This window comes from Neoarthrinium moseri (assembly GCF_022829205.1).
Source record: "Neoarthrinium moseri strain CBS 164.80 chromosome Unknown scaffold6_Wmoseri_CBS_16480, whole genome shotgun sequence".
Classification (NCBI taxonomy): Eukaryota; Fungi; Ascomycota; class Sordariomycetes; order Amphisphaeriales; family Apiosporaceae; genus Neoarthrinium; species Neoarthrinium moseri.
The window spans coordinates 18788-41630 of NW_026055120.1; the positions used below are offsets into that span (position 1 = coordinate 18788).

The window sequence follows — 22843 nt, forward strand, 5'->3', positions numbered from 1 at the left end:
ACGGCTAAAACACGCAACAGAAAACCATAAACTAGAACTGTATGGATATCTGGGGTTTTGCTGGTCACGGCAAGCAATGGATACGCAACGGGATTTTTTTTTAAAGAAGTCGTGGAGAGAGACAAAAAAAGAGCAACTCAAGTCAGTCGGTATGACCGGTGGTTTTGGTAGCCCAATTCGCCCCCTTGGAGACTCGGCTTCGGCTTGCCATCGCGCCTTTGGGCCCTTGCATAACAAGTGCGGCCAATCATGTGTCGCCTGTTAGAAACCCGCCCGCTAGCTAGAACTTTCTCCGCCAACTCCACGGCCGCCCGAGTTGCCGAGAACCTAGGGCCATCTGACCAGTCAACCTTCTCCTCATTGAGCGTATATGGATAGGTACATTGATCGCCCGTTGAATCTGATTGGAGACTCATTCCTACTGGGCACACATTCAAACCCACTATCTTTGCTGAAGTTAAGAAAGACTCGCACTAGCCCTACCAGTAAAATGAATACTATTTGGTGCTAAGGCGTTACGCTGCTTCCCCTTTTGGCCGTATCGATCTCTGGACTCTCCAAAAAGTGCCCATAGTATTAGCTATTAGCTATCAGCCCCAACAAACCGCATCTAATCACTTCCTTCGACTCCCCGTTTATGCTCCATTTGTGATATTTTCTCTCTCCACCTGGGGTTGAAGACGTATACCGGCAGCCCCAGAACGAAAATCGCACCAAAGATGCCAGCTAGCACATTGAACGCCCCGTTCATGCTACCCAGAGAAGCCATGAGAGGAGTAAACCCGAAAGTGGCTCCAAAAGAGACCACGTTCTTGGTGCCAACAACCACCACCAACGCGGGCCCCGGGTGCTTGGGGTATGCCTCGGCAGCAAAGGTAGTCGACACGATCAAGACACAGACAAAGGTGGTCTGGAAGAATGTCCAGCCTAGCACGGCGCCCCAGTAGCTCTTCGCACCCACAGCGGTGTAGCCATACATGACTAGCATGGCTATGCCCAGGATGCCAGGGATCACCAAGACCAACAGACGATGCTCTGGCTTATGAACGCCGCGGTTTCTCTTCGCCATTCGGATCACCAGCCACTCCCCAAATGTCGAGCAGTACGCAGTCCCAATGAGTGCCCCCACGACGGCACCTAGGTTGATGAGTCCAATATCCTTCGGTTGCCACCCGTAGCCCAGCAGCACCGTGTTGTAGGTCAAGGAAATGTCTATAGAGCAGGCAAGGGCTATGGAGCTAATCAGGACGGCATATAGAATGGCCGGTGAGGTGAGACTCGACGCCATTCTCACCCACGACATGACAACCATGCGGGCTGGCTGGGGATGTGGTTTCGACCATGGCTTCAGTTTCTGCCCGTATGCGGTCCTGACTCGTGGAGTCTCAGCGGCGTTGTCGTCTGGCAGTTGGATCCCCATGCGATCCAAGAACTCTTGAGCCTCGTTGTCGGGAATAACATGCGCGACACCGAACTCATCGGTGTAGCACACACATCCGTCGAGGCTGGTGGCTGGCCGACTGAACTTTGTCTCAAAGGCGCCGAAGACCGCGAAAACGAGCCCGGCTGCCACTGTTATCGCAAAGATCCAGTAATACCAGCGCCAGCCGAGCGCTGCGGCTTCATAACTACTGGCCAGGTTGAGCAGACTACTGAATATGCTCTGTGTCATCCAGTAGAGGCCAAACACCTGCCCGCGCTCGTGGAGGAAGGTGACCTCGGTCAGCATCAGGGGCAGAAGAGACTCGGAGGCTCCAGTCGCAAGGCCTTGAATCACTCTAGCTGTCAGATGTCCATTGTAGCTATCTTGTGCAGCCGCGCCAATCGTCGCTCCCAGCAGGATCACGGTCGAGACAAGAAAGATGGGCCGTCGTCCAAAGGCTAGGGATAAGGGCAGGATGATGTAGTTTCCTGTCATATCAAGGAGGTCAGTCTGGAAACTGTCTGGTTTTGGGTCGTAATGTATAGCTCCCCATACCTAGTCCGATGCAAAGCGATGGCAGTGTCAACAGTAGGGTAATGTCGCTGGCATCATAGCCCTGTGGCCCGTATAGGGCGAAGAATACGTCCAGAATTGCACCGAGTCCACCTGCGAGTGCGAGACTCATGACAGCTGCAATGAGATTGGTTCATCAGTACAAGGCTTCGAGACGTGAACTCCCCCCATGGGGTTTGCTTACAGAACCAGCAGCAGCAGAAGATGACCGCATACTTTTCCCACCGCTTCCAGTTCAAGGGGTCGTTCGGGTCGCTTGATGGCACCGGGAGTCGACGCACTTTTCCATGCTTGTCCACGAGCAGCGCATTCCCCTCGATGTGCTGATCCGTCTTACTCGTACTGGCCTCCGGCACATGCTCCGTCCAACTATCGACCGGAAGGTCGTCCTTCGCCATCGTCACAGAAATTCAAGTACAAACGCGACAATCTCTGACTGGCGGGCTGGCTGTGGTACCCCGAGGCACTGAATTTTCAAAATCAAACTCACGCACAATTGGCAACCAAAAGAGAAACAGCTTCCTGGGTCGTCCCTTGTTGACGATATGCCTAGGAACGGAACCCCACCGAAGGTCAGCTTCGCCATCAGCCATCGGGGCCCCACGTATGTGCTACCCCGTGGGGTACGGAGACGAGGGTTTGTTACTATTGGTCACCCCGCAGAGCACTATGCCGTATTCACAATGAGAATAACTATTCCGACGCGAGTATGCGGGGATCCTGAAGGGTGGTTCGGGAGGGAGCAGGCTCGGTCTGTTCGGTTCGGGAAGCGGTAGCATCTTGCCGATAGTAGTGTGGGGCACCTCCTACACTAACTGTATAACTCGAGATATACTGCTCGCGCCTGGACATTGCATATCACGTTCTCAGTTGAGTCTTGCTTCGAAAAAGTTATTCCGTACGAACATGTCTGCTGATACTATCGCAGCGCTGGAGGCGCGTGTTGTCGCTGCTGAGCGGCTTGCCCAGCGGGTGAGTTCCACATAATGCCTTTATAGAGAGTCGCTTAAGTCTTACATAGTGGTGGATCCAACTAGGCTTACGACCGCGGCGCTGTGGAGAATGTCTTTAGCAAGTACATGCACCTGCACAACGTCTTTGAAGACGAGCAGATCAAGCCGTTGTGGGTGAAGCGTGGGACGCCAGGCATTCACGCGCAGTATACCAATGTTGGTGTGTACACGGACTACGACAGCGTCATGGCATACCACTCGGGGCGGCCCTCACCCAAGGGGAAACTGATCTTACACGAGACGACAACCCCACTCATTGAGGTGGCTGAGGATGGCCAGACGGCCAAGGGCTTCTGGCTCATGGCGGGCCTGGAGTCTGGCCTGGCTGACCCGGCCAACGTCGGCGCAATGCCCGAGAATCTCTATGAACCTGTCGACAAGAATGTAGATGGTAAGCGTGTCTGGACGCATTGGGTATGGTGTAAGTTGATAACTGATTGTCCATGGTGGTACTTCGTACGTTAATTAGAGCAAACAGGCCAGTATGGGTTGGACTTCCTGAAACAGGACGGCGTGTGGAAGATCTGGCACTTCAGGTGTCTGGAGGTCTCGCGAGCTCCGTTCAGCGAGAACTGGATTACATTTGCAGCCAAGAACCAAGTCGCCTTTGAAAAAGTTAACTTGAGCCCTCACGTACCTGACTTGCAATGTAAAAGAAACTGACGAAAACCCTACAGGACTTGGCCTATTTCGGTGACGACGGGAAGGCAGTCTTTATGCCTACGCCAGATGAGCCGGCTACGAAGGTTAGTTGTTACGCACACTATTTGCCATCCGCAAGCCCACTAACATATGTTGCCATACAGAAAGCTGACATATATGGGCCCGATCGCGTCCGTAAATTGGACGTTGCTCTGCCTATTCCCTATAAAACCTTTAGTGATGTTGAAGAGTATTGATACTTCAAGCCACTAAAGGACGTATGAGAGTCGTCTGCGGCGTGTTTGGGGTTTTTTATGCTGCTATTTCATGAATAGTTATTGAAATCAACAAGCGAGATCTCTAACACGGATCGGATATGCGTGCAGACTCATTCATACCGCTCACAGTTTCTGCCATTCGTTATTGTCTTCATCTTCCGCTCGCACGGTACACCTTTTATAGGCCGGGTTTTCTGTCGCCAACAAGATCCTGTGTCTGCTACAATAATCCGTCTGCATGGCTCACTTGAAGCTTAGTGCTCCAAATTATCCAATCACTCAAGCTTACATGCCAGAACCGTGATCCCAATCAGAATACTCAATATGTGTTGCTGTTCATGGCAGCTGACTTGCCTGTCAGGCTGTCATATTCTTATGTGGCGAGTTAGGGGCGAAGTCATCAAGCGACTTGAGTGCCTGGAGGTTGCATTCGTCCACCCTGTGGTAAATCTGCCACTCCTCTTCTTCGACGGTGCCGCAATGGTCTTTGCAGTTGCTGTCTGGGCATTGGCTAAGCGTCTGAAACGCTGTTGGTGAATGAAGATTGTGAAAGTCTGTTCTCATATCGATAGCATGAGATGAATGGAATTTATATTGGTGAAAACATCTACAGTCTGTATCAATCTCGAACTTCACTAAAAGCTCGGGTGTCTACAGATGCGACATTCATCTCTACTCCCCTAACTTCAAACGTCTGGACTTCTCAGGCACCTACATCCTATCTCGAGGCTCCGTTGGGTGTGCCCCCAAAGTGCACAGTGCAAGGAGGTCCAACCAAGAACGCCTGCCCGATATGCCCCATGCGCACACATCACTCGCAGCACGAACTTCGTCGTCGTCTTCGGTCCCACTGTTCGAAATGTGCCGAGCAGTATGACATACTACTATTCTCAGCAGCATGCTCCAGACGCAGCACTAACTCAGAGGAATACTAGTCCCTTAGTGCTATACCGGAAACTCCGTGGCGAACCCTTCATGGGAGTTCCGTGCTGGCTAGACCAGACCGCGGAAGTACGTACCGGAAGTACGACTCGTTGTGCAAAGGGTAGTTCTCTTATGGGATGCACAACTGATAAGATCTTTTTGTGCACAGCTGCATAACTTGAATCCCAAGCCGTGAGCCGCACTTCACCATAAAATTACCTCCATTTACAGTTCACAGTAGCCCATATAAGCAAGAAGCGATTGTAGCCGCCGTAATCCGAATAAAACCACCAGGGGGAAAAAAGCCAAAGATTTATTTGCATCGGCTTGGGGGTCGTTCCCGAAGCTGAGGAGCACCCACTAGCGTTGAAGGGTTCCGGCCAATCCGAAGTGTCCGGAATTCCCGATAGCCCCTGACACCACGTGAAAATCCCTGAAACGAAGCTTAACCCGAAGAATGATTGGAGAATATCGGCTATATGGAGGAAGGTCCTACACCGATGATGAATGCTCTTTGTGATGATTGTTACTGCTAAAAACCGAGTAACGCACAATGGCGACTGAGGCGCTGCTCCCCCAGCTTACGCTGGAGGAGAAAGTTTCACTCCTATCTGGTATCGACTTCAGGACAACACCAGGCATCCCACGACTCGACATTGCCCAACTTGCTGTAAGACCATCACATCAAATAGAAACATGTGCAATCGTTGCTAAGATATGCATAGACCAGCGACGGAATCAACGGGGTTCGACCTGCGGCTCATGACAGCGACATGTCAACGGCATGCTTTCCAAATACAACCTGCCTGGCATCAACCTGGGACGCTGAGCTGCTTGCAAAGATGGGCGAACGACTTGTGCCTGAAGCTCACATGAAGAGCGCACAATTTATCCTTGGACCTACCATCAACATCCACCGCGATCCTCGAGGCGGCCGAAACTTCGAGTGCTTTAGCGAGGATCCTTTGCTCTCTGGTCAGCTTGCTGGTGCTATTGTCAACAGCATACAGAAAGCAGGAGTAGGGTCCGTTCCAAAGCACCTAGTTTGCAACGACTCAGAGTATTTGCGTCATTACTACAATGTGGACATGTCTGTGAATGCACGACCAATTCGAGAAATATATCTCGGTGCGTGGCAGCACCTATTACGGACTTGTGACCCCGTGGGGTTAATGATGGCGTCAGTTGGGAAAACTCCACATCCAAGAACAGTTTACTAAACAAACACAGCTATAACAAGGTAAACGGCGAGTTCTGCTCACAGAACAAGCCTTTGATGGATGTCTTACGGAATGACTGGGGATATAAAGGATTCTTCATGTCAGATTGGTTTGGAACCCATGCTACGGTCGAGCCCATCAAAGCCGGACTTGATCTTGAGATGCCATTCCCAATCTATCGGAGTGGCAGGCTCATTGAAGCAGTCAAATCTGGTCAGGTCACTATGGAAGAGATCGATGCACGTGTGACTAGAATGCTGGACGTCCGCGAAAGAACCAAACCCAGCCATCGCAACGAGCCTGAGGCTTCCGAGCCGAGCGAAGAAACAATCAAGGTCATTCGAGACCTCGCAGCTGGTGGTATAGTTCTTCTAAAGAATGATAAAGGCGTTCTTCCGATCAAACCCCCAAAGATTGCGCTCATTGGCGAGTTCGCTCAGCGACCTGTGGTTACGGGAGGCGGAAGTGCATCTTGCAATCCGCAATATTGGCTCTCTCCGTTGAATACCATACAGCGGGCATTTGGGGAATCTTTCACCATCGGCCATTCGCCCGGCGTACGTACGCGCCGTGTTATTCCCATCGCATCGAAAGAGCTTCTCCAGGCTGAGAATGGGCAGGCTGGCGTGCACGTCCGGTACTACAACGATGATAATCCAGAGCCCATCTTCAAAGAATACCTAGAAAAGGCCACTGTATGGATGCTAGGGGATTTGAAACCTGGTCTCAGGATCCCTGGCTCCTATCTAACAATGACTACGAAATTAACTTCACCTAGCACCGGAAAGCATACACTCGCGGTCCGTGCTACTGGAACATTTTCACTTCTTGTCAATGGCCAAGAAGTCCTCTCAGGGATGCAGCCTGATGTCACCACTGAACAAACTCTGTTTAACCACGCCCTCTTAGAGTTTCGTACTGAAGTGGCTTTGATTGGCGGTCAGTGTTATGACATTCTGCTGTCAATGAAATCCCGTGACAGGGTCACTATTGGCGAACCCACTCCCTATGCGGTCACCCTCTGTTTCGAAGAGACCTACTCAGAGGAAGCTGCCATTGCCGATGCGGCAAAGCTGGCTCAAGAGTCCGACACCACGATCATCTTTGCCGGGCGAGATGGCCAATATGAGTCCGAAGGATTCGATCTGGAGAGCATTAAAATGCCAGCTAACCAGACAGCTCTTATTAAAGCTGTGACGGCGGCATCGAAACGGACAGTTTTGGTTCTCCACTCTGGCAATCCGATTGATGTCAGTGAGTTCGTTGATGATGTGGATGCGGTATTGGCTGCACACTTCTACGGCCAGGAAGGGCCGAATGCATTGGCCGACATTCTGACTGGGCAAGTAAATCCGAGTGGACGGCTTGCCACCACATGGTACAAGACTCTGAAGGACTCGCCCAGTTTCAGACACTTCCCTGCCGTTAAGTCGGCCAATGGAAGTGTCACCATCAATTACCAAGAGGGTTTGAAGCTGGGTTATCGTCACCCTGATTTAACTGGCGTCAGATGGCCATTCGGCCACGGCTTGTCGTACACGAAATTTGAATATACGGATTTAGTGGCGACAGTGGTTGAGAGTGAGTCAGCGCCGTCAAAGCTGATGTGCAGAGTGAAAGTCAGCAATATTGGCAGTGAGGCCGGACGAGAGGTCGTTCAAGTCTACGTCACACCCGGGTCGACAGCGTCGGTTTGGCGACCTGAGCGAGAGCTCAAAGGCTTCAAGAAACTACTGCTTCAGCCAGGCGAATCCAGCATGGTCGCTGTAGAGGTTGACTTGAAGGTAGCGTGCAGTTATTGGGACGAAGAGAAGGAATCATGGTCGCTCAATGAAGGCACATATGGTGTCCTTGTAGGAAATTGTAGCGCGGAGTTTGCCGTTACCCAAGCATTGACTTGGAACCATTTATAAGCTGCAGAGAGGAAAAGATATCGATGTCTTGCTACAAGCACAGAAATCTTGCCACCATTCTTTGCACAACGTGATCTCTATACTAGAACACACTTAATAACGAAGGACTTTAAGACTGTGTCTGGGCAATTGTCCCAGTGAGGTGGTTCGTCACGGCGTAGGGATCAAAGTAAATCCAGAGAGGACCCGAATGATCTTCTGTATTCAGTCATTGTGGTCCCCCATCAGATTGAAGGGGACCAACATTCAGTCTCGCTAAATACCACCTCGTATGGTGTATCCCGAACCGTACCAGACCTCACCCAGACTGACATGCTTGGTAGACGATCTATTGCCTTTCAAATGAACGCTATGAATGCCCGTATCACTGAAGACAAGACCACTAACTCCCGAGATCCGAAACCTCATTATCGGCATAGTCATGTGGAAGCTTAACACAGTTGAAGTTAAAAATTGGCAACAGGAATGTTGTACGTCGGACAGGGTGAAGCACCATAGTTCTACTTTGGCTCCAGGATTGCACGTTATCAAATTTTGCTTCCTAATGCCCCATTTTGATGGAAGCCAAGATGTGCCTCAACATTTTCTTTCAGACCGTCACATAATCTCATTATTTGAGGTAGATATCACGCTATAGACCCAGCCGATCAGGTATACACGCCCGGGCTGATGGAAAGGGGCCATGACAAGATCATGCAACGCTACGGGTATTTTAATTCCAATGAGCTAGAAGCACTCACTATGTATGCGGTCTGGGGTTAATGCGAGATATCGTCGTATTTGTCAACAGGTCACACTCAAAGACAATGCCAAATAGAGCAACTTTGATTTTGTTAGATGATTGGCTTGTTACAAAACAGGAATACCACTTGCTTGGCCACATACGTAATACACTAAAATGCCTCGATAGTAAACACCGTCTTCTCGATTTTCTTAGGGTCCAACCAGATCAGCGGCTGCGTAATCAAAATAAAAGAGCTCCCCAATTTTGTTTCCAGCTGCGCGCTAGACCTGTGCTAAACAGCTCCATTGGATTGAAAGGGGGCTTCCAAGATCCGGCCTGGTCAACCTTTGCGGGGGAACTCCACTAATGGAGTCCAGAACCCCAGACACCTGACCGGAAAACCCGGGGGACCGCTAGTCTAAGCGCATTTCCCCACGTTCATCCATGCACAGAGGCTCCACATGTTGTATACTTGGTTCCGGCCGCCTAGGAGGTGTTTTTTCCCTCACCATATGTAGCTGGCATGCCACCCTTTTATTCTCTAATTCGAACTATATTTCTGGCATCTTTCGAAGGATATATATCTTTGCTGATAAACTCCAGGCCTCTATCGCACACTTAAATTTGTGCAATCATTTGTTTACCCCTTTTTGTCGTTTGAGGGTTCCTCCAATCCCCCAAGTCGCCCTTATAATAATGGCCCATCAAGACTTTCCCGTGACGGAAATAGCCGCAAAGGCCAATGCATTCCATAATGAGGAAGTCATTGAGGAGATCGATTATGAAATGTCACCATGGCAATGCTTGCGCCAAAATCCAAAGATCGTGCTGTGGTCGCTTTTTGTCAATGGTGAGTAATGAACCTTGCAACACCACCAGAGCAAACAAGGTCATTCTAACTATCACTGCAGTCGGACCATGCCTCGTCGGATATGAGAATCTTGTGCTGTCGGTGTGTTTGGCCTTGCCAGCTTTCCAGTAAGCCACACTACTCCACACCGTACTTTCCAACAGAAATGCTGTAGCCTCCCTTGATATGCTAACTTGTGTTACTTTGTAGGATGACCTTCGCCGAAGAAGTCAATGGAGCACTGACAATTCCTGCCTACTGGCAGTCTGCCTGGAATGCAACTTATAACGTCGGCATGCTGCTTGGATCGCTCGTAGCGGGATGGACACAAGATTTGGTCGGACGTCGAATGGTCTTGGCCTTCACTATTATACTTTCTGTCTCTGGAATTGCCGTCGCTTTCGTTGCTGCAACGTCTCCGCAATTCCTTGGAAGCAAGATTTTGTCAGGGTTTGCGGTTGGCATGATGCAGACGATCACGCAGACATATGTCTCCGAGATCGCCCCGCTGCCAATGCGCGGTATTGCTTTGTCGATAAACATCGTCATGATGGTATGTGTGACAACTATTGTTTTCGACTAGCGCTAACCCCAACCTCAGAATATTGGCATGTTGATTGCCATCTCCTCGACCTTCTCTCGTGTGGCCATCATCGATCCTATGGCCTACAAGGTCCTTTTCGCTGCTGGCTGGGCATTCCCGACGATCCTTGCTCTTGGCCTTCCCTTCCTACCCGAGTCGCCTTACTGGCTCGTTATGAAAAACAGAAAAGAAGATGCCATGAAAGCGCTACGCCGTCTTTCTGGTCCGCATGAGGATGTGGTCGCTCGAACGGCTCAGATCGAGGCGACCATCATCCACGAGCGCCAGCAAGCAGCGGTGAAGGCAAATTACATCGAGTGCTTCCGTGGATCCAATTTGCGCCGAACGTGCGTTGTCCTTATCTGCATGTACATGCCTCAGGTCGCTGGTGCTGTTCTAGCTTCCAACGCTTCTTATTTCCTCAACCAGACTGGCCTGGATAGCAAGACCGTCCTGATGCTCACACAAATCGGCGTCAGCATGGGTGTTGTTTCTGCCATCGTTAATATCTACTCGATGATGAAGTTTGGCCGTCGAATTCTTATGATCTTCGGCGTCATTCTATGTTGTCTTATGTACCTTGTTATGGGTATCGCAGCCGCTCTGCCACGCTCAAGTGGATCGCTCTTAGCTATTGGAATTGCTTTGCAATTCACCTCTATCACTTATGGGCCTGTTTGCGGATCATCATTGGCTGTAGCTGGTGAAGTTTCCGCAACCAGGCTTAGAGCCAAGTCCGTTGGTCTGGGTTTCAGTTGGTCATGCATCGTTAGTATAATCTGGACTATTGTTCTGCCTTACCTCTTCAACTCTGATCAGGCAAACCTTGGAGGCCATATTGGATGGATCTTCTGTGGTATGGGGCTGATTATGCTAGTGCTTCTCTACTTCTTCGTTCCCGAGACCAAGGGAAGGAGCTTCGACGAGTTGGATATACTATTCGAGCGCAAGGTTCCTGCCCGCGCATTCGCAAAGTATGATTTGAGCCAGGCCAGCTAGTCGTAACAGGCAAAACGTAGCTTGACGTTTGTAAACAAATTAACAATACAAATACATTTATGGGTCGATAATATCGTTCTCCTATTCATTGCGCGTAGCTTCCCTCTAGGTATATCGCAATTCCAGAGTTTGGGGTCATCTAGTACGACTGTCTAGAGAAAATGCCATGTGCTAGGGGCCTGCTCCTGATTACGGCCGTCTACATCTTCATGATGAAGAGCAGCTCCGGCTTTGGCATCTGTCTCGTCGCCCATCGTGGATGAACGGGTGTGGACAGCGGGAAAGTAAAGTGTTGGGTGCTGATAGGGCGCAACCCGGGGGGAAGGAGATGTAAGTCCTTATATCAATCGAAGACGTACCCCATACGCCCCATGCGGCTAACATACTACCCCAGACTCAGAATACTCTCTATTTTGGAGTTTTAGAAGGAAGGCTGGGCCTTACCTCACCTCTCATCCCCAAAGACGATATTACAAGGTCCAGAATGACGGTCCTTGAGAAGTCATGCCGCCGACAATTTTGGCGCCAAGATACGCGGCTTCCAGCTCCCCGCCGTCCCCAAACAGTGTGGCTCATGACCAACTCCTAGGGCAGTAAAACCAGTAATCATATCTACTCGCCATTCGTTCTCCCGAAAGACGACGCTAGGTCTGCCAGATCTCTATGAATACGCTGTGAAATATTGTGGCCTTGTGTTTATCCCCCACAAACTCCGCCGTGTATTACGTGGCTATTTAGAAGCTAGGGCTAGAGGCCGAGGATGCAATCCCTCCACTACAACCTCGGAACCCTACGTCGGGATCCATCTCGCCTTTTTCAACCCCGGACTTCCTGATTATCACTAAGCACTCTCTAGTTTCATCTACTATAGACTGGGCCCACTTTTTCTCCTCTTCATGACTGGGGCCCCAAGAGCGGGTATTCCGGTCTGCTAAGATTCTCTGCCTGTGTGCGCTTGATATGTTCTCTGATTCCTTCATGGTGTAGCACTTGGCCACATGTCGATTTGTCGCTATTTAATTAGAACGAGCGTCCTTTCTGTCCCCGTTATTGGCCACGGCCCCAATAATCAGTTGCTATTCACCGTGTAGGCGCCACTGCCGGAGCTTCACAATTTCTCCTCTTCGGCCCCCCTTCGTCTTGATCATGGCAGCAGCCCAATCCGTCTTCTTCAGCAGCCCGGCCAAATGGATCTGGTTATCCGACTATGACGACGTTACCTTGTCGGGGCAGTTCGTTCTCTTCCGCAAAACTTTCTCCCTCACTGCTGTGCCCACTGGTGAAGCGCTCCTCCACGTTTCGGCAGATACCAGATATAGACTGTTCCTTAACGGCCAACGAATTAGCTTTGGGCCTTGCAAGGGTTACCCGAGCCATTGGAACTACGAGACCGTCGACATCCAGCCACATCTGCAGGCTGGACGTAACGTTCTCGCCGCCAGAGTTTTGCGTTTCTCTTTTGTACATGATGGCTGCTTGAGCATGACTAGGACACCCTTTGCGGGCTTGCTTGTTCATTGTCAGTTCTCTACCAAATCTGAAGAAGTTTCTCTTCACTCAGATGAGTCATGGAAGTTGAAGAAGGACAATGCGACCCAATTGGTCGGTCCCTCATCCTGGGACTACCGACTCGGCCCGCCATTCTTAAACCTAAATGAGCAAGTAGATGCAAGGCGTGGTACCCGAAATTGGCACACGAACGAATACAATGACGACGCCTGGCAGCATGCTGTACCGGGTTTGCCGCACCGCAAGATGTCCCCAATGCTGGATCCTCGCCGACTCTTTCCGCGCACGATACCGACCCTGACCGAGAACGACGCGCGTTTTGATGGCGTGGTGACCTGCGATGGAGCGATCCCGCAAGATGACTGGCAGGCGATGATTGGCGGTGAGGCGGTGGTCACGATTCCCGCCAACACGAGGACTTGGGTTGAGGTCGAGAGCAGCATCCTGACCACCGGGTTTCTTGACCTCGCCTGCGAACACCAAGGCACCGATGAGCAAGCGTGTTCATTTGAGATCCTCTATTCCGAGTGCTACGAGTCTCCTATGGAGAATTTCATGAGCCGCAACAAAGGAGATCGAACGGATTTCAGGAACGGGCGACTGTACGGCATGACAGATTACTACACGGTCCACGGCGGCGAGAACCATTACACGCCGTTCTGGTTCCGAACATTCCGGTACGTGCGCCTGACCGTGAGCACAAAGGACGCCCCAATCGTCATACGATCATTCTCTTACCGGTCGACGCACTATCCGCTCAACATTCGCTCTACCATCCAGACGTCGTCGGCGCTGACAAGAAAGCTTTGGGACATCAGCATTAACACGCTGAAGAACTGCATGCACGAGACGTACGAAGATTGTCCTTTTTACGAGCAGAATCAATTTGCTATGGACTCTCGAAGTCAGATTTTGTTCACCTATTTTCTCTCGCGGGATGACAGACTGGCGCGGAAGGCTATGCAAGACTTCTATGCCTCACGCCGGGAGGATGGCTTGGTCGAGACGCACTTCCCTAACCCCGGCCGTACCATTAATATCCCCACATTTTCTCTCTTCTGGGTGCTTATGGTGCACGATCACATGGTGTACTTCGGTGATGAGAAGCTGGTGGAGTATTACGCTGGCGGTGTGGACGGCGTGCTAAACTACTTTGATGCGCGAATTAACGAGCTCGGTCTGGTGGGCAAGTTCGAGCCCGACTGTTGGGCTTTTGTAGACTGGGTAGACGACTGGCACACGCCGGGGATTGGGTTTCGAGGCATGGCGGTGCCCAAGTGCTATTACAGCAAAGGTTCCGCGACCTACCACTCCCTCGTTTACGCGTACGTACTCTTGCACGCCGCCGAGTGCATGGTCTTCATCGGTCGTCGGGACACCGCATTGGCGTACCGACGTCGCCATCAATCTGTCCTGCAAGCCATACGCCAACACTGCTTCGATCCAGCCACGGGACTATTTCTCGATGGCCCGGGCAGCACTGGGGAACTCAGCCAGCACACACAGATCTTCGCGGTGCTGGCAGGACTCGTTGAGGGCCAGGAGGCCGCGCAGCTCATCCGGCGAGCCATCCTGGAGCGCGAGCATCTTGGGCTAGCTAAGGCGAGCTTCGCCATGGGCTTCTACCTCTTCCGCGCGGCTAGCAAGGCAGGCGTCTATGAGGACTGCTGGGACACGCTGATTCAGCCTTGGAAGAAGATGATCGCCGACAACCTCACAACCTGGGCCGAGAGCGAGAGCACGATGCGCAGCGACTGTCACGGTTGGAGCGCCACGCCGCTGTGGGAGATCGGGACGGAAATCCTTGGTGTACAGCACAAGAGCCAGACGTATGTAGACAAGATGCTCCTCATGGATGGCGGCAAAAGGCACGAAGAGGGTATGAAGAATGTTCAAATCATGCCCAGACCATCTCTACTCGACGACATTGTTGCAGACATTCTTGTAGGCGATGGCGACAACGAGGTGGTGCACATCGTAAAGCACTTCGGCAACAAGGATATAGAGATCAGGCTCCCTTCATACTTGAACTCGGTATAGAGATTATATAAAGCAGAAAAAGTAATATGCCTCCACGATCGTCTGGCTAGCTTGCTGTGCCGTAGTCATTGGCGCCACATGAACTTGGCCACCGCCTGTATCAACGCGGTTTCGTCGCGAGTCTCGAAGCATTATGTGCCAGCAACGTTGCTTGATCGCTCAGCGCACTCTAGCTGGAAAAAAAAGAAAAACTTTTCATGTTGCGGCGTTCGAGATAGTCTGAGAAACGGCCATTCCGCTGATTTGGGAAGAGGTTTATAGGCAAGCCCCTTAAACCACATGGCAGTTGTCACTTGCCAATACATCAATCTAATGAAACTATATATAGACAACGCAGTGCATAAAACAACAGACGAAATACGAGATCCATGGGTTGCTTTGCCACTCGGCCGAAAAACACCTCATGGGTAGCACTAAAGCAAACCTTAAATACCCTGGCAGCCCCCTGAACGGAGGGCGCATTCTGTTTCCTTTTCTCCACAATGCCTGAATACATGCCTAAGACGGATACTCCCGTCCGGGAACCATCATGCATATGCAACGTAGGCATGGTTTTTAGTATCCAGAATCAGCCCATCCGGTACTGGGTGGTGACAATATGGGCGAAGAATGGTCTTGAGTCTTTTATGATGAACGGCGCCCTGTGTCGGCAACGCCGGACCAAAAGAGTTCAAATACATCTTCAGTGAAATATAAGTTGACTCTGTCTCGCTACAGCACCCCAAATATCCACTTGAATTAATTCCTCATCCATTCGTCTTGCCATTTTTTACTAAAAAAGATTTCGCTACCTCATCAACTATCAAAATCCTCCTCTTGCACAGCTTCCGCCATATCCATCATGCAGCCCTTCCAAATGCTTGCCGTTTTCTCCGGGGCCGCGGCCGCGGTTTCGCTGCCTGTCCTAGAGGCCCGTGGGCCGGGATGCCCGGCTGACAGCGTGCCTACCAACATCACTCTTTGTGAGGCTGGCAACCCACGTATCTGCGAGTGTACCTCGTGGCTGATGACGGGTGGTTTCGTCCACTGCGGTAACCCGCTTGGCGACCCGACTGTCGGCTACAACCCTATTTACCCAACCGCATATTATCCCTCTGGCTGCGACCAGAATGGTTACGTAAGTTAGCCTTTCTCTTCGTTTTTCCGTTTCAAGTTTTGCTTAACCTTTTACCGTGGATGATCATTAATCATTGAGGGTTCCAGTGCTCCGACTGTATTCTCACTTGCCCATGCCTCACCTCAGGCCATTCTTAAGCTAGGGACCAAGCCCCAGAAAAGACAGATAAATTGTTAGTCACGTTTCTAGAACGATGTATATAAGTTACAATAGATGGCTTTTATCAAGATTGGAATATCAGTGGAAAATATCCATGGAAAAGACGCGGAGTGTTGGACTGAAGAGCTCAATTAAATGAACACTCGATGCGGATCGCTTGATCAGCCCTTGTCATCTAGAACCTCCAGGTCGAATGCAGTACAATCACGATCACCAGTATCGTATTTGTGACACAGGCTGAAAAGCTAAAGGGTCGAAGGGCACCTGTTCCGTACTGCGTGAGAACATAATTTACGAGGGGCTCTGTTGACAGACCCCAAGTATCTGTTGTGGAAAAAAAAAAAAAAAAAAACAGCCGCTTGCATGCCGCGAACATGATCTGAGCAGAGTCTTATTATCAATAACAGTTCGCCTTTGCGGTGTTCTGATGAAGAAATTTCGGAACAATCGTAGCCCAGACACTAAAGACGCTCCTGAAGTGAAGAGATTTGAAGATGTTCAAGGAGAAATTGGGGTTTGTAAAATGGTTCAAACTGAAGTCGGTCATAGCTGTACTCTTTGCTCCAGAACTTGTTCTTTACCTCGCCTGCTTTCAATTCCAGGAAGCAAGATACCTCACGAAGGAATTGAAGGTACTTCAACAACAGCAAAACTTCAGAAAGTATGTTGTTAGTCAACCTCTCTATACGATGTAAACATCAACATCGCTTACCGAAGCTTCCAGTTTGTGTTTGACATGTGCCATGCCTTCTTCATAGCTATGGCGGGCTGCATACGTCATAGGAGGACATTGCCAAAGACTGGACCATATCCACAGGCTCTCTCAAAGCCAGAGACATACCGCCTAGCTCAAATCTGAAATCGTTGACCGAAAAAGGCCAAAAAGACGATGAGTCACAATACACAAGATGGACCGAGTGGGCACAAAGATGGGGAGAAGACAACAAACGCGTTTGGAATGCACACCCCTCCACGTTCAGAGCATTCAACAAATTGTCACCTACGAGAAGGCTTTCATCACATGGAGTGCTCAATTTAGCCAAGGCTGGCAAGTTCCTCTATGTCCCAAGAGAGTCCGTCGAAGATGAAAGCAAACAAGATACGGCTCAGAAAACTTTGGTCGTAATCCAGATCATTTGGATGGTCATCCAATGGGTTGCCGCAAGGGACCAGACACATCGGGATGGCTGCACAGCACCTCCAGAGTGCGCTACGCCTATAGCTGTGCACACGTGCCCCACCATACACATCAGTACCATAAATATCCGCATTAACAAGTAATCATCACAAACCCGGGTGACAAATGAAAAAAGAAGCAAAAGATACGCGCAACCACACGCGGGACTCGAACCCGCAACCTTTAGATACCTTCCTTACGTGTTTGGCGCAAGCATAGAAGTCTAATGCTCTACCATTGAGCCAGCGCGGCATTGGTGGCGAATGCCCTTAGCTTGGATTATTTGATACGCCACGGAGTGGCTGATGGCACCTGTGGCGCAGCCACAGGGCCTTGGTACACAAGTTGGACCTACAAACCCTCTCTTCTCAGCCCGTCAAACAGACAGGGAAATTCTGTATCTTATTTTCTACTATTCGAAGCAGTCTAACATGAACATCAGAAGCTGATCCAAAAGCAGAAACCTTTCGGTGTATGGACGCCAGAAAACTTGAACATTTTCCTCTCAAAAAAGCTTCAGACGCTACTCCTGTAATGAACATACCAGGACAATTGCAACGTTAGGCTACCATGGCTTCCAGGTCGCATGACACATGCTCATCTGTTCCCCTCTTGTTCCTCTCTTTTTCCCCTCTGCAGAGTTAGTTTTTGTATAGTTAGGCAATAGTTGCGTTCAAGATGACTCTTTCAGACTTACCCAAGAACCATGAATCATGATGCGATCAGCCTATCGCTGCAGGTGAAGGTAAGTGATCGTGTATAGTTGAAAGATCCCAAAACATTGGCGTTAGCAACATGGATGATAAGCCTCGACTGAATTTAGCTTTCTCCAACTCCCAACAGAACACTGTGAATACAGCTTCTAATATCTATGTCTAATTGAGTATGCCCAGCAACCAACTATGGTAGAGTGTATCCCACACGAGAAGTGCCCTTACTCCGCGCGATCTTCTTGACATTCGTCTTTCCACACAATCTGGTGCTGTCCACGTGGGTGCCGCCACACGGGTATGTTTCAGCTCCAACAATCCTGACGACGCGAAATTTCTCATCGGCAGTCATGCCCATGAGCTCACGGTCGGGTATCTGACGCTCCATGCCATTGGTCCGGAAGTCTTCCTCATCCCACCACTCAATCTCGACTTGCATGTCCTTCTCTATATACTCGTCCAAACGCTGTTGAATGGGATCTTTCCATTTGGCTTCGATCAGGCCCTGGAACTCGCAGGCCGCCGAGTCTGGGAAATGGCTCGCCTTGGTCTCGTCAAAGTTTTCCACCTCCTTTTCCACGAGGTGGCGCACGGCGGCGCCGAGAACGTGGCCGGCCGTGTGATACCGTGAGTACAGCAGGCGTTTGTCCGAATCAATTGTTTGCATGACCGAGTCACCGGCCTTGAAGATGGCAGCGGCGTCCGCGAACCGGCCAAAGTGGAGTACCTCGCCCTGCGCAACGGCGCTCATGCGCACTGAGAGTACGTCAAATCGGGCACCGCTCTCTGTGCTCTCTATTACACCGACGTCGGATGGCTGGCCGCCGCCCTGAGGGTGGAAGATGGTCGCGTCGGTGATTATCACATGGTCCTTGTCGTCAGCTTGTTTGTAGAGCACGCGATTGGCTTCCGGTAGCGAAGCAACGGACGTAACCGCCGTCACGGCTACCTTCAGCTTGTGGAGGTGCGCATTTCGCTGGAAAGTAAGGACAGTGCGTTGCATGTTCTCCCTCATTCTCCCCGTTGGCCGAGTGAAGGTGCAAGAATGAAGGCGGCGCGAAGATAGGTGATCCAGCTTGCATAACATAAGCCGAGGGGTGAGCTGCCTGCGCACCTGTAAAATCGACCCCTGCACCATCGGGGCTCGGGCAATTTTTTAGTGCAAATCCCCACAGGCAGGCAAAGTTTCGCGCCAAAGTATATCGTCTTGAAGTGTGATTTACGCCGGGAAGGCTACTATTGTCTGCTGACATATCCGCGGGCTGGCACGGCAAAGATCGGACCGGCCGCCCATTTTCGACATTGTCCTCCGTTCAAACACCCGAGGAATAGAAACATACCTCATGTCCACAGCCTTGCATATCTCTCATCAGAATTCGTAGTGACTCGGAAACAAAGCTTACTTTCAAGTCAGTATGACAGCTCATCGGCATGGACAATATCGTGGCGTCTTTGATCCGTCCATGTGTTCCGAGCCCAATGCCTTCGGTCTCCGTCATACTCACCATCGCATCGGCAATATGGACATTCATCCAGATATGCATGTCTCATAATCATCACCACCGGCGACACCGTTCCAGGCTGGGCACAAGCAATCGCCTGTCGGAAGTGTCTCGTTAGAAGCCAACAGAGAAACAAGAAAGGATCCTCTCGACCCTTTTTTACGTTCTGACCTTAAGCATGCTGCTTCTGGACGGGTGCTGGGTGGAAACTATCAACCTAAGGGGTTTTTCAGGCAGACCAGCCAGTTAAAACGCTTGAGCTGGTCACCCTCACTGCTAGGAGCCTGTACTTGGGCGTCATATTTCTGATCTATACTGTAGGGTTCATCCTGTGGCCGTGGTCTGTATATGCGAACACGAGACGGCTCGTAGGGTGCCTGTTGCGACCTGTTAGAAACAACCCCACTCGGCTTTGTGAATCAAGCAACCTTCTCTTCAACTGTATCCGCCTTGCAATCCCTTCACGTGGATAAAACAGGGACTGAGCCATATTCAATTTCCCTACGCAGCATTACTTTGGGACACCACCAAGTTAGGTAAAATAGTTCTTAAGCTCAAATGAAGTATTTTCTCTTGACTCCTTATGTCTATCGTGTACCGAAATCGTAGTCGCGTGTTTCCTCAGTCCCGTTTATATACTCGCTTGCCAGCAATCCATGTCTCGCGCACTTTGAAGTTACGGAAGTCCTCAATATCTGTTTCCTCAAGTGGCTCATCAATGACCACCCAATCGGCAAAGGCTCCCTTTTGGATAACGCCAGCCTTGCCACCCAAGAAAGCACCATGGGCGGGTGCGACACTGAAGCCGCGTAACGCTTGGTCGAGGGTGAGTGCTTCCTCGGTGTGCCATCCATCAGGCGAGCCATCGGTACCTCGACCCGTGTGCGGGTTTTTCCTGGTCACGGCCGCGTAGATACCTTGGAAGGGGTCCGGTGGTTCCACGGGAAAGTCGCTACCCAAGATAGGGTTCACGTCCAGCAGAGAACGCATCCTGTAGGCCTCTGTTCTCGTTCTTTCAGGGCCCAGACGCTTCTCTGCATAGGCGAAATCACTCGTCGCATGAGTGGGCTGGATGCTCGGAATGATGCCAATTGAGTGAATCCGGGTCTGGTCATCCGGGTGGATGATCTGAGAATGCTCTATGCGGAAGCGTCGCCTGGACTGGCACGATGTAAGGGATTCCCCAGGGCAGACTCGCTCCAGCGCCGCAGTCATTGCATCCACCGCGTTTCTGTTCGCTAGATCGCCGATGGCATGGATGTTGACCTGAAATCCAGCTTCAGCCCAGGCGATCGTTACACGCGTCAATTCGGTTGCGTTAACAAGCAGTGAGCCAGAAGTGTCAGGACGGTCGGAGTAAGGGTCTATCATGGCGCTTCCCCAGCTGCCAAGAGCTCCATCTAAGCAATGTGTTAGTACTCAAGAATGGCATTATCGTAGAGGGACTTACCTGCGAACAGCTTCACACTGGCAATGCTTAGTAGTCCGTCATCTCTGACGTGCTTCTCTGCGGAGTCTGGGCAGAATGTGTTACGGTCGTCACATTCAAGCATGGCATAGACTCTCAGTGTCCAGTCCTCGGTGCCGGCAAGCTCCTTGAAGAGAGCTGCATTTCCAGGCATAACCCCTGCATCAGCCATACCGACGAGTCCAACCTCATTCAACTTTGACATGGCACTCTTCAAAAACTTTTGCTTCTTCTTACTGTCGGGCTTTGGCCACAAAGCCATGATCATGTCCATAGCATTGTCGCAGAAAACCCCCATGCCTGGATGTCTTACGATCTCGCCCCCGGGCACGTCAGGTATGGATTCTGGCAGAAGGTCAAGTATTGGCTGGGAAACCCAAATACAGTGGACGTCTACGCGATCCAGCATAATGTAAAGATTCCTGAGTCTGTCATCAGAGGCCAGATCATCCGCAGTTGGCATGCGGCCCAGGGCCATCTGATCCCAGCCCACACCTCGAACCCATTCTTCCTTACTTCCCGCATCGGGGTGAGTATCAAGATAAGTGTTCACTCTGGTGTTAATATCTTGGAAAGACTCGGATCCGAAGAGGTCGACCGAATTCAGGAACTCCCCATACTGCAGAAGATGACCATGGCCGTCCCACAACCCTGGAATGGCGAAGCCCGGCCGAGTGCTTCTCGCGTAAGGTGATTCAGTTGGCGCTTGGAAGACTCGTGAAAAGACTCCAGACGGCAACACAGAGAAGCAGTTCGCATAAGGTTCTGCATCCGAGTGGGTTCTCACTGACTGGTAGCAATGTGTTTCCGTGTACAGCAAGTTGACAAGTCCCTGGCGCAGATCGAAGAAACTGGCAAGTCCAACAAGTACAGCCGAAGTGAAAAGCCAGATGGAGTTCTCGCCTCCAAAGCTCGTGAGGCGGGACCAAGTCATCCCGCTGTTCTGATATGCAGCCGAGAGCCCTCGGGGCCCACACGGTGGGATTTGTTTTCGCGATTTTGGTAGTAAGCTGTGGGTAATCTGGCTAGCCGCACATACTGACACCTTGAGACAGATTACAGACACAGTCGAGCCGGGTTGGCAGGCAGCAAGAGAGTCACGGTCTGCAGCATATGCCAGTGAATATGTTGAGATCAATGAGCAATGGTCAATTGAAGCAAGCCACTGGCCCGACCCACTCTCTCGCTCACCACCTTAGTGTGCGCTGGTCAGGGGTCAGTTTATCTAGATAAGGGCCGTCGGCAGACAGCCGGAACCCCTGGTGCGAAGCTTATCGGGGCGCCCACCCATCACAAGCTGAAGTCAATCTCTTGCCCTGCAGCTGCGGCTGTTGACCACAACAGAACCCAAATACCTGGGCAGTTGTTTATAAGAAGCTAGCCGCCAAAAGCACGAAGCCTTGCCACATCTTAGGTTTCTATAGGCAGGCCTTTCTTTAGAGGTTCGCCCCTCGAGATGAATCGAAATAAGCAGAAATGCCAAGTTACCACCAACAGACGTGCCTTCAGTCAAAGTCCAGCTTGGTGCCGCCTCGGCATACATCTGGACCAGACTCAAGTCTTGCGCCCGTGAACCTCATAATGTAATTAAATGGTACTTCCATAGAACTTTGAGTCATACTGGACAGTGGAAGCTGCGTAACAAGGCCAGCTGAGACTCTCAGAGGGTTTTGATTGGTAGCGTGGGGGTATGTTTGAGCGAAAGCGAGTACAAGTGCCTAGCCCAAAACGGAATATAAGGACTTTGGCCAGCGCCAGGTGGTGGGCGGGGGCGGGGCTCCTCGGGTCCCGTCGTATTGAAGTCAACAACGGCGCGTTCTGCAATCCTCGTCAGCATTATCCAAAGAACGGATCGCTGGTGGTAAAACTCTTCTGGTTAATCTATTCAAGCGGTGTAGCAAAAGCCCAGAAGTGTACCAGAGGCCCGATCTTGTGGTTACAAAAGAATCATTCTGCTCCTCTATGCTGTCGCACAGGTGATAAGACTTCCATCACCAACCAACTTGACCAATCATCACC

The 22843-nt window shown here is 50.9% G+C and overlaps 8 protein-coding genes across 8 annotated transcripts; 5 read left to right on the plus strand and 3 right to left on the minus strand.

Moving 5' to 3' along the window:
• Positions 1–610: 610 nt before the first annotated feature.
• On the minus strand, positions 611–2394 carry JN550_002572 (uncharacterized protein; the record flags this gene model as incomplete). Its single annotated transcript, XM_049313882.1, has 3 exons — positions 611–1911; positions 1979–2113; positions 2181–2394. The coding sequence occupies 3 exons, from the start codon at positions 2392–2394 to the stop codon at positions 611–613; spliced, it is 1650 nt and encodes a 549-aa protein (XP_049175097.1).
• A 508-nt stretch (positions 2395–2902) lies between these two features.
• On the plus strand, positions 2903–3908 carry JN550_002573 (uncharacterized protein; the record flags this gene model as incomplete). The annotated part of the gene is made up of 5 exons (XM_049313883.1): positions 2903–2968; positions 3034–3430; positions 3488–3624; positions 3687–3755; positions 3816–3908. The coding sequence occupies 5 exons, from the start codon at positions 2903–2905 to the stop codon at positions 3906–3908; spliced, it is 762 nt and encodes a 253-aa protein (XP_049175098.1).
• A 1498-nt stretch (positions 3909–5406) lies between these two features.
• JN550_002574 (uncharacterized protein) lies at positions 5407–7986 on the plus strand (the record flags this gene model as incomplete). The annotated part of the gene is made up of 3 exons (XM_049313884.1): positions 5407–5523; positions 5579–5877; positions 6084–7986. The coding sequence occupies 3 exons, from the start codon at positions 5407–5409 to the stop codon at positions 7984–7986; spliced, it is 2319 nt and encodes a 772-aa protein (XP_049175099.1).
• Positions 7987–9406: 1420 nt separating this feature from the next.
• On the plus strand, positions 9407–11142 carry JN550_002575 (uncharacterized protein; the record flags this gene model as incomplete). Its single annotated transcript, XM_049313885.1, has 4 exons — positions 9407–9560; positions 9622–9688; positions 9771–10113; positions 10162–11142. 4 exons carry the CDS (start codon positions 9407–9409, stop codon positions 11140–11142), a joined length of 1545 nt encoding a protein of 514 aa, XP_049175100.1.
• Positions 11143–12288: 1146 nt separating this feature from the next.
• JN550_002576 (uncharacterized protein) lies at positions 12289–14691 on the plus strand (the record flags this gene model as incomplete). The annotated part of the gene is made up of 1 exon (XM_049313886.1): positions 12289–14691. The coding sequence occupies one exon, from the start codon at positions 12289–12291 to the stop codon at positions 14689–14691; it is 2403 nt and encodes an 800-aa protein (XP_049175101.1).
• An 841-nt stretch (positions 14692–15532) lies between these two features.
• Positions 15533–15817, plus strand: JN550_002577 (uncharacterized protein; the record flags this gene model as incomplete). Its single annotated transcript, XM_049313887.1, has 1 exon — positions 15533–15817. One exon carries the CDS (start codon positions 15533–15535, stop codon positions 15815–15817), a length of 285 nt encoding a protein of 94 aa, XP_049175102.1.
• A 2227-nt stretch (positions 15818–18044) lies between these two features.
• JN550_002578 (uncharacterized protein) lies at positions 18045–18857 on the minus strand (the record flags this gene model as incomplete). The annotated part of the gene is made up of 1 exon (XM_049313888.1): positions 18045–18857. The coding sequence occupies one exon, from the start codon at positions 18855–18857 to the stop codon at positions 18045–18047; it is 813 nt and encodes a 270-aa protein (XP_049175103.1).
• A 1120-nt stretch (positions 18858–19977) lies between these two features.
• On the minus strand, positions 19978–21758 carry JN550_002579 (uncharacterized protein; the record flags this gene model as incomplete). The annotated part of the gene is made up of 2 exons (XM_049313890.1): positions 19978–20756; positions 20807–21758. The coding sequence occupies 2 exons, from the start codon at positions 21756–21758 to the stop codon at positions 19978–19980; spliced, it is 1731 nt and encodes a 576-aa protein (XP_049175104.1).
• Positions 21759–22843: the final 1085 nt, after the last annotated feature.